This window comes from Dromaius novaehollandiae, chromosome 10 (assembly GCF_036370855.1).
Source record: "Dromaius novaehollandiae isolate bDroNov1 chromosome 10, bDroNov1.hap1, whole genome shotgun sequence".
Taxonomy (NCBI): domain Eukaryota; kingdom Metazoa; phylum Chordata; class Aves; order Casuariiformes; family Dromaiidae; genus Dromaius; species Dromaius novaehollandiae.
Window position 1 is genome coordinate 24539941 of NC_088107.1, and position 10013 is coordinate 24549953.

A 10013-nucleotide genomic window follows, 5' to 3' on the forward strand; every position below is an offset into this window, starting at 1 on the left:
TTTCCCCGTGACACGATCCCTGCTCCGTGGTGTAGTCCCTTCCCCGTGGCATGATCGCTGCCCTGTGGTGTGGTGCCTTCTGCAGAGCACCAGAGCCTCTCCGCCGAGCCAGCCCTTCCCCGTGGCACCATGCTTTCTCCACAGTGAGACCCCTTCCTTGTGGCATGACACCTTGCAGTGGCCCCATCCCTTCCCAGTGACAGCACAGAGATGTCCAGCACCCCGGGCTGCTGGGGACAGGCTGCTGGAGAGCTGGGGCTGGCGGCTGAGACACCTGGCTCCAGGATGGGGCCGTTGGGAGGTGGGTGTGCAGAGGGACGGGGGTCAGAGGAGCACTGCATGCAGCCGGCACGGCTCTCAGACCATCTCCCTGTGCTGGGCAGAAGCACCCCGGACCCCTCGCCATGGCCTGGGGCAGGTACCCAGTGAGACGCCTGGCTCCCCAGGCCACACCGTGGGTCTGGACCATGAGTGAAGCACAAGGAGACCTGCTCCCTTAGGAAACCCAGACTTGGCATGAAATCCAGAGCTGTGAAGGCCACCAACTCCTGTGCCCGTCTCCCTGCCCGCTGAGCCACGATGCTGCTGTGCCCGCAGGGCCGGCTGCAGCCATCTCGCCAACGGGTCCAAAATGAGCTGGGGCAGGGGGACAGGACACTGCCATGGTGCCCCATCGCAGCTAGGCTGGCAGAGAGCGGCACACCCAGCCCAGGATGTTTTTTAAAGAATTTTAATAAGCTAAAACGGATTTCTTTTCTCTTTTTTTTGTGTTTTTCATTTTTTTTTTGCTTCAGTTTCTCTTCGTTGGTAAAAACATCATCACTGTAAACGCGAGGAGGGATGTCCACCCCCCCCCCAGGCAGCGGGCACGCGAGCCAGGCCGTGCCCCCAGGTCCTTCTCCACTCTGGGATGGGACTAGGGACACGGGAGGGACAGGGGAGAAGGGACCACTAAATCCGCCTCGTGCACGCTCTCTGCTTTACACCTATATACAGGATGGAGCCCGCCGGTGCTGGGCTGCCGCGTCTCCGCTGCCCTGATCCCAGGAGGCGCGAGACCCACTCCCCCTTCCCCGGCCTCCTCCAGAGCCTTCGCTGCTCCACTCGACGGCCTCGGACGCCTTTTGGCCCGTGTGCGAGGACCACGGCGGGTCCCTGCCCCTCAGTTTGTGTACACCTGAGTCCCAATCACACGCATGATCTCCTTCTGGATTTTGGGGTCCTGAGTATTGATATTGGCATCTCCCACTTGGCCATCTTCATACCTGCGGGGGCAGAGCTGGGTGAAGGGGGGTGTCCTGCAGACCCCGCGGCAGGCAGCCCGGGCACCCAGGTTCCCCCCCGCCAAGGGAAGGGGTGAGACGGGCACTGGCCACACTCACACAAAGAAGAAGCGGGTGCAGACATGATCCGAGACAGGGCAGACCCAGATGTTGCCGTGCTTCTGGAGGTCCTTGGAGGTGATGACTGCCAAGGCAAGAGGCTGTCAGAAGGGTGCTGGGGCCCATGGGGACCGCACAGGTGTCCCCACTGGAAACAGCCCAGGCTCTGACCACCCCTCCCAGGACAACACACTGGGTGAACCAAGGTGGGGTTGGGTCCTTCTGCCCCAAGTAAGCACTAAGGCCTCTCTGCTGCTCCCATCACAGCCAGCCCCTCCACAACCCCCAGCGTTGAAAGTCCAGGAGGAAAGGGGGTTCACACCAGCATGGCAGGAAGGGGGAGGGAGCAGGGGACATGGTGACAACGGCGGCAGGCCTGAGGGCTGCTCCCTACATGGCACGGTACAGCCAGGCTGGGAGGACCACGATGGCCACCCGAGGAGCCTGGGACCAGGGTGCTGCCCCCCCGCCCACCGCCCCGTCCCCTCGCCCGGGTGCCCCGCACCTTCACAAAGCGCAATGCAGTTCAAGTTGCGGCTCTGGAGGAAGCGAGACTGGATGGATCGGGTCTGCGGGGAGAGCACCTGGCATCAACCACACGCGTGCAATCCCCGCTCAATCCCATCTCCCCCCGCGCAGCCCCCGCTGGCCCGGCACCTGGGGAATGGTGTTCATCCGGTTGTATCGCTGCACCAGCTCGTCCTTGGAAGGCATCCGGTGCTGCCCTTTCCCCATCCCTGCGGGACAAGCGACACCACCGCCGTCACTCCCTAGCCCCAGCCCAGGTCGCGGGAGCTCCCCGGGGTGGGCACCACTGCGGCCGCTGGGCAAGGAGCACCCCAAGGCTCTGTCACCCGGCAGGATCCCGGAGACACGGGTGAGAGGACGCATGCCACAGACGCGCCGGGGACAGCTCTGCCACGCTGCGGCACCCGCGACACGCGAGCGCAGCACCGAGGTCAGGCGAGGCCCTGGGAGAGCAGCGCCCGGCCCCGAGGTCCCGCAAGGTGGGAGCACCCGATTTTCGGAGCTGGCAAACGAAGCAGACCCAGCGGCCGTAGCGCGATGCCCGACCGAGGGTCCGAGCCAGCTGCGCCCAGAGCCCCCATGGCTGCAGGACCCGCGCCGAGCCGCGCTCTCTGGCCAGCCAGAGCCTGGCAGAGCTGCTCAGAGAGACAAGTTGTCTCCCTGGGGAAAACTCCACCAAAGCACCTTAGGGTCATTTCTTCCCTAGAAAATGCTGGATTTTTCCCCAGAGACCAGAGCGGTGCATTGGAAATGCCAGATCCGGAGGGGAGCGGCTGGTCCGGGCAGGAAGGACGCCCCGGGCACAGCCGGGAGGCCTCGCCACCCTCCTCCCTGTGCAGCTCCTCCCAACGGCATCGTCCGAAGCGGAGCCGGGCCCGTGCCCATGCAAGGAGTGGGATGGGAGTGCAGGCGGGACGGAGCAGTGCATGCAGCCTCTTACCTGAGTATCCAAAGGAAATACTGGAGATGGGGCTCAGATAGATGCCCTTGCCATAGGCTGCTCCATGCAGCTTGCAGGAAAACACCAGGGTGAGTGACGCGGGGGGGCGGGATGGGTGGCCGTGCCGAGGCCACCCCGACAGCCTGGCCCTGGGGCCACCACGGCAGAGAAACCCCAGCCTCGGCACGCAGCAGACCCTGCGCGGCAGGGCTTGTCCCCCTCTCGGTGCCCTGCCGTCCCTCCCTACCTGCTGTCCCCCACCTGCCGGGCCGTCCGGCCCTTTGCGGCGACGGCTTCGGCCGGGGGAGCGTTACCTGCAGCTTGGTGTAGGACGCGTTCACCAGCCCGTTGCGGAGGATGGAGTGCCAGTTCTCAATGTGAGAGCCGCTGAAAGAGCCACGGCCACGTCAGCCCCTGCCCCGCGGCACCCACCTGCGCCCCGCGGCACGGCGGGCCCCTCCGGCACCCCCAGGTGCTGGGGTCACCCCCGAGGAGCCCGCCGCCCCAGGCCAGCCCCACGGCCAACGCACTGGAAAGCGAAGGTGCTGCCGTAGAGCTTCTTGGCGGTGCGGAAACGGGCCTCCTTGGCCGGGGGGCTGCTCAGCAGGAGGAACTGGTGTGAGGTGTGCATAAACTTCAGCTGCTACCAGGGGAAACGGAAGAGCAAACCCAGCGCCGGCAGGGAGAGAGGAGAGACAGACACAGATCATGCGCGGCAGCCTGGCCCCGGCAGCTTGCCGAGAGGGCTCGGCTGCGCCGAGAGGGCAGTGACAGCTCTCCCATCGCTGCCATCTCTGGCCCCTGCCATCCCACATCCCACATGCTACATCCCACATGCCGTATCCCGCACGCCGTATCCCATACCCTGCCTCCCGCATCCTGCCTGCACGGCCCCATTCCCCCACGGCCAGCGGTCCTGGGGGCTGTGTGCCACGGGGCTGAGCTGGAGAGCCAGGCCACTTACCCTGCTGAGAGGTAGCTTGACGATGTGGGATCTGTTGCTGGAGATTATCCTTGGAAAAAGGAGGAGAAGGGTGGTCGGACAGGGCGGCTGCGGTCCCATGTGAGTCACACCAGGCTCTGGGTGTCTGGCTCAGCCTTGAGCTGTGCCAGCCTTGCAAATCCTGCCCCAGGGCCGGCCAGGGGATTGCAAACACCCCCTGGGAGAAAGCAGCTCTGCCCTGGCCCCGGGGAACAGCCCCAAGGCAGCTGCGATGGGTCAGGGAGCTCGCGTTGGGGATGCCCGGTGGCCCATCCCATGCCGTGGGGCTCCAGGTGGCTGCCCCTGTCTCCCCTCCTACCCTGCCCCGCCAACCCTCAGCTTTACCATTGCAGGAGGGGATGCGCCAGGGGGTCCAGTTTGTCCATCTGCTTCTTGATCTCCAGATATGACCCCTGGCAGAGACAGAGCAGAGGTGAGACGGGGTGCAGGTGGGTCCCCTGTCTTCCAGCCCCCCCGACGCGATCCCGTACGGATGGACACCGGTGCCAAAGTGCCATCCCCAGGCCAAGGCCAAGGCAAAGGATCCGGCACTGGGAAGGGGCTTGGCTGCGCCGTTCCGTCTAAGGCAGCCTCACATGGCACCATGGGGCCAAGGTAGTTGTGGATCCTCCTGGCTTTGGCTCCAGAAGTACAGGGCTGGGGCGGGCAGGTTGGGCAGCGGGGCCAGCGTACCTGGGTCATTTCCCGGATGGACATCACGCTGTCCAGGGCCTTCTGCAGCCTCTCGTAGTTCTTCTTCTGCATGTGGGGCAGGAGAGGGGAGGCCGTTGGAGGTGTGCTTCAGGCTCGCCCCCAGCCCGCCGTCCCCGGCACTGTGCGGCCTTGGAACACCGACCTCCTGCGCGGCCCCCCAGGCCAGTGGTGCTTACCTTGGGGTTGAAGGCAAGTGTTTTGGGGTCGTTGGGGTCCACCACGGAGGGGTAAGGCTCAAAGATGATGCTCTTGCGGGGGGACTCCAGAGCAGCACGGCACATGGCCACGAGCAGGTCCACCACCTGGGCAGAGAGTGCAGGTGGAGGGACGGAGGAGTGGGGACATGCCCCAAACCACCCCATGGCTCCAGCAGCCCCCACTTCTGCTTACGGCCCCCTTGGACCTTCACCCTCACCCTGGGGCTGGATCTGGCCCTGCTCTGACCTAGGGTGAAGCAGCCAGAGCAGGACCCCAAGGACAACATGGGGCAGGTGTCCTAGAGCTGCCACCCTCGGTGCCCACATCACCCACCTTGCCGTGCCCCAAAGCCCGCGTGGGCCAGTACCTCGGCGCCCGTGGCCACCTCCTCCGCCGCGCCGGACATCACGCCGAGGGTGTAGAAGGAGAACACGCACAGCTCGCGGGTGCACACAGCCGGCTGCAGAGGAGACAGGCACCGTGTGCCGGGTCGGATAGAGCCCCCAGCCCCCACGGGGGACGGTGCCCCCTTGCGCCCTGCGACACAGGGATCCCGCGGGGGCTCTGCCGGCACCCAGCATCCCCAGCTGCGCCCACTCAGCCCCTGCGCCGGCCCCGGCCTCGGCACCTTGAGCATGGAGCCGTTCTGGAAGACGTGCTGCTCGTCGCACACCACGCAGTACTCGTTGAGCGTCGGGATCCGCTGCTCCGCGTACTTCATGATCTGCGGGGGAGGCCGCAGGGAGTCAGGCCCTGCTGCCGGGAGCAGGGGCCCTTGCGGGGACGGGGAGCACCCCAATGGCCTGGGTGCTCGGGTACCACCCGGACAGGCTCTGCCTCCCCCTCGTCGAGGAAGCGGCCTTGCACCCAGGTGATGCTTGGGGCTGCGCAGGACCAGAAGTGGATGCAAGGCAGGAGACAGCCCTGCTCATGGGACCCCGAGGAAAACCCCAGGCAGGGCTGTGTGCTCAGGAGCCCAGGCTGGGTGGGATACTCCAGGCAGGGGGACACAGGCTGAGCGGGAGGCAGGGCAGCATGGAGGATGCTCCAGGCAATGGGATGTGGGATGCTCAGTAGCATGGAGGATGCTCTGGGCAGCGGGACGCAGGGTGGTCGCATGTGTGCTCACCTGGACGAGGAAGCCGTATTCCAGCGTGGGGACGTTCTTGCAGTGGCCACCAACCTGCGGACAGAGCCGGAGCAGAGCCAGCTGCGTTATCCCCTTTCCCCCGCGAAGCCCCTGCCTCTGCATGGCGCCCGGGGCCCTGCCGGCTCCGGGGCCCTGAACACCCCCAGCACGGCGAGGTGTCTCCCCCAGGGGCAGGTGCCCTGAAAATGCCAGGGGGATCCCAGCATGCTCCCAGGGATGCAGCTGCATCTGGGGCATGTTGTCAAACCCAGCCCTGCCGGATACCGCCAGGACCGGGTCCGGGACCAGCGAAACCCCGCATGGTCCACATGGCCAGCGACCCAGCTCACCCGCCATTGGTCCGCAGCCACCCCAGGGTGCTGGGAACGAGGTGCAGCGGAGAGAGCCACACAGGGACACAGCCCAACAGGGTCCAACATGCTGCCCTTGTCGAGCAGGTCTCCCCAGCAGCGCTGGGCCACCGCTGAACCCACGATGGCCGAGACACTCCAGGGCAGCCCCGCGGACACCCGCCGCGCGCAGGGGGGACGGGAAGGGGAGGGAGAGCAAAGCAAGCCCCGAGCCGGGGAGGCACCCACCAGGATGTTGAAGGGGGCGACACCTGCCTGGGTGCTGGGGGGGTAGCCGAAAACCTCCACCTTGGGGTTCTTCACCGTGCAGGAGACGGAGCGGTTCATCAGGCGGTTGACGCGCACCTCAGGCATGCCCAGCTTGCCCTTCAGCACCGAGTCCTGGATGACTGGGAAGCTGGGCGACCTGCGGGCACAGAGCCGCGCTGACCTCCCGCGGGCCACCCTCGGCTTGGCGCCGGGCCCTGCCCCACGCTGCGGCCAACGTCAGGGTGGGCAGGGCGTCGAGCAGGGAGGAAGGCCCAGTCCTGTCCTTCCTCCTCCTCCAGAGGCCTGATGGAGCCAGACACTGTCCCTAAGCCCCATTTCTCCCACCTGCTCCTCCTTCCCCTTAAAGCCAGCACCAGATTCACTTTTTTAATGGTTTCTGGGAGCTCCCTTGACCTCCTTGGGCAGAGAGTGGCATTAAGTGACAGTAGTTGAGGTGCAGATGGGGGAACTGAGGCTTGGTACCAGGACGAGGTTCCCAGCCTGCCTGGCTAAAGCCAGGCCCAGGGTGACGGGACACAGGGCTGCCCCTCGAGGGGACGTGGTGAGGGGAGGCCAGCAGGAGCGGGGCCACCACCCGAGGCCTTACTTGGGGATGGGGGAGAAGATGCTGAGGCCCGCTCGAAACTTCTTGATGGTGCCGCTCGTCTTGAACCAGCTGTGCCGCTTCTCCTGCTGGGTCTTCAGGAAGTCGTTGCTCAGGTGTTTCCATTGCTGCGACGTGAACATGCCCAGGATCCTGGGCAGAGAGGCGGTGTGGGCACACGAGGGCGCGTGGATACGTAGCACCCGGGCGGCTTCGGTGCTCAACGGCACGGTGGCCGTGTCCCCGCAGACCCGCCGGGAGTGCCCCCCGCCACCCCGGGCACGCGCCGCGTTTCAGCTCTTACTTCTTCAGCTGCAGCCCCAGTCCGAACCCCTCCTTGTTGGACGGCTGGAAAACCTCGATGGATGGTTCTGCGGAGAGACCACGACCGCTGCTGGCGCTGCTGAGCTGCCCCGGTGCCGGGACGGTGCCGCAGGCACCGTCCTGAGGGCAGGTGGGGAGCAGAGGCCGGGATGGAGCATGGTGCCCCTCCGTGGGGTCCCGGGGTACCAGCCCCCTGGGAAGGACCCTTCACGCCTCCTCCTTTTGCAGTGAGCAGGGATGGTGGAGTGTCACCCACGCGTCCCCGCGCCTCACCCGGCCAAGGGCAGGGACCCCCAGCCCCACTCACCGGGGCCATCGAGGTACTGCGAGAGGGAGAACCGCAGCCGCAGCACGATGGGCTCCGTCCGCAGCACCTTCCAGGCTGTTGCCACCTCCTCCTGCCGAGGGAGAGCCGCGCGTCAGCGGGGCCACGGGGGCCCGGGTCACGGTCCTCTGGCATGCCGCCCCGAAAGCAGAATTTGGGGACACCCGGGGGACGCCAAGGCTGCCCCACACACCGCCCCCAGCACCTGCCCTCCTGCAAACCGGGTGCCATCGGGCGCCACCCCGGGCACGCCACGGTGCCGCGGTGACTCACATCGAGGAAGCTGATGTTCACGTGGAGGTCGATGTCCACGTCGTCGATGGTCCCATACTCCCTGCAGAGAGAGGTGCCGCAGCGGGAGGGCCGGGATGAGGCCGGGCGGGTGCCGGCCCCGCTGCCAGCACCCCCTCGCCGGGGCAGGGACCCCGCTCGCACGCTGCCCCCGCCGAGCCCGGGAGCACCCACCTGACGGCCACCGAGTTCTCGCTGTAGATCTCCTTCACGGCCTCGATGTCGGCGTCCAGCTGCGGGTGGCGGTACAGGTCGGCGGCGCAGGTCCCCTGCGGGCGCAGCACCCGCAGCGCGGTCAGGGCGGCCGCACGGGCTCCCGCCTCTGCCCGTGCCGGCCCCGGCGCCGGCGGTGCTTACCTGCACGCCGTAGAGGAACTCCTCGGACTCGTTGTCCCCGTCGGAGTCATCGTCCGTCCAGTACTGGCCCTTGAGGTCCTGGGGGGGCAGCGGGTCAGGACGGGGCCCCTGTGCGGAGCCGCCGGCGGGGCAGGACGGCCGGGCCGGGGCCGGGCCTCAGCGCCGCCGGCTCCCCCCTCCTCGCCGCGCCGCGCCGGGCCGCGCGGCCGGCCCCGAGCGCGGCCTCCCCGCCGCCGCGGCCCCCTCACCATTTTACCGGCGCTCGTCCGAGGGCGCTAGGCCTCTCGCCTCCTCCATGCCACCGGGCGGGCTGCGGCGAGCGGGGCGGCCATGCGAGCGGCCCGGCCCTGACGTCAGGCCCGCCGGCGGGGCCGGCAGCGCTGCGCTGCGCTCCGCCGTCTCCCAGCAACCCGGCCGGGCCTCCGCCGGGGCGGCACGGCGCCCCACGCCGCCGCACGCCGCGCTGACGTCAGCCCCGCGCCGGCCGCCGCCACGAGCGGAGCGGGGTTATGCCCCCCCCCCCCGCCGCTTCCCCCCCGCCTGGGATCTTATCCGGGCCTGGCGCGAGCGACGCCCTGGGTCAACAGGGCCGCTGCCGGGCGGCGCGGGGGCCCCGGGGAGCCCCGGGGCAGGCGTTGTGCCGGGAGGTGTCACCCACAGCCCCGCCGCCCCCCGTGCCTGGGGCGCCCATGGCACCAGGGCCGCGGGGAGGGTTTTGCCCCCGCCGTGCTGAAGGGGGGCACGGCGAGCAGGGGCGCCGCGGCCCCAGAGGCGGCCTTGGCCCGTGCCGGCGTGCCAAAGCCGCCGTGCTCTTTACCCCGGGCGGGGAGTTCACGGCAGCCGCCAGCGCCGGGGCTGATAAGGGCGCAGCGCCCGCCGGTGACAGCCGCGCTCGCAGGCAGCAGCGGGGCGGCGGGGCACGTGGCCGGGGGATGCGCTGGCGCCGGCGGCACCCAGCTCCCCGCGCGGTCCCCGACCGCAGCACGGCCGTGAGCGGAGCCCGTGCGGGACACGTGGCCGAGGCCGGCTGGGGAGCGGGCACGTCCAGCCGTGCTGAGCCGCCTTTGCCGAGCCGTCAGGCTGGGACCAGCCCTTTGCCGGCTGCAGCAGGAAACGGGTTGGAAGAAACTGCCCCAAATCGTTGTTTTCCCAGTGTGGGAGTTAAAGCTGCACCGTGCGGGGTCAGTCCAGTTTCCTTCATTTTCTTGCAGCCACCGGGGCCGGTTCGTGCCCGGAGGCGGCCTCCGGAGGGTGGCGATGCCCCGGGGCCCCGGGACCGTGCGTGGGGCACAGCTGGGTGACGGCGCTGGCAGCCCGGGCGAGCGAGCGCCAGGGCCGGGGAAGGGGCAGAGCGGCGGGGAGGAGGGAGCGAGCTGCCAGAGGCACTCGCACAGCCGCTCCGGGGCCCGCCGCACCGAGCTGCCCCGCGCTCAGCCGCACCCCGCCGGGCTGACTCACGCGGGAAGCGCTCCCGTCCCTCCGCTTGCCAGGAAAGCAGCTGACGTCTGTCCTTCTGCAGCCGGGTGCCAGGAAAAGCCTCCCCCCGAGGCAGCGGGGCGGACGGGGAGCGGGAGGCCCAGGCAGGGCCGGGCGCGCAGGGCTGGGCGCCGAGCTGGCCC

At 68.4% G+C, this 10013-nt stretch overlaps 1 protein-coding gene across 13 annotated transcripts; it reads right to left on the reverse strand.

The window, feature by feature from the left end:
* Positions 1–714: 714 nt before the first annotated feature.
* On the reverse strand, positions 715–8883 carry PARP6 (poly(ADP-ribose) polymerase family member 6). 13 transcript variants are annotated; one of them, XM_064517650.1, is made up of 22 exons: positions 8643–8878; positions 8395–8472; positions 8212–8306; positions 8020–8080; positions 7729–7819; positions 7402–7468; positions 7101–7250; positions 6500–6650; positions 5874–5927; positions 5373–5468; positions 5112–5204; positions 4723–4848; positions 4526–4591; positions 4178–4245; positions 3815–3863; positions 3381–3490; positions 3165–3237; positions 2851–2920; positions 2040–2119; positions 1888–1951; positions 1383–1467; positions 715–1265 (listed from the first exon to the last, which is right to left on the reverse strand). In XM_064517650.1, the coding sequence occupies exons 1-22, from the start codon at positions 8643–8645 to the stop codon at positions 1163–1165; spliced, it is 1833 nt and encodes a 610-aa protein (XP_064373720.1). In that variant the 5' UTR covers positions 8646–8878; the 3' UTR covers positions 715–1162. The 13 variants fall into 13 exon arrangements, 5 of the variants coding, with proteins under 5 accessions (XP_064373720.1, XP_064373719.1, XP_064373718.1 ...); XM_064517649.1 differs by having other exon boundaries at positions 3381–3493; XM_064517648.1 differs by having other exon boundaries at positions 6473–6650.
* Between the last annotated feature and the right edge of the window lie 1130 nt (positions 8884–10013).

What these genes read in the sequence shown, in the direction of transcription:
- PARP6 (XM_064517646.1), bottom strand. An exon ending in ATCTTCTCCCCCATCCCCAA is followed by an intron (nt 6,651 to 7,100) that starts GTAAGGCCTCGG and finishes CTGTGCCCGCAG; the next exon opens with GTCGCCCAGCTTCCCAGTCA. An exon ending in AGAACGGCTCCATGCTCAAG is followed by an intron (nt 5,205 to 5,372) that starts GTGCCGAGGCCG and finishes TCTCCTCTGCAG; the next exon opens with CCGGCTGTGTGCACCCGCGA.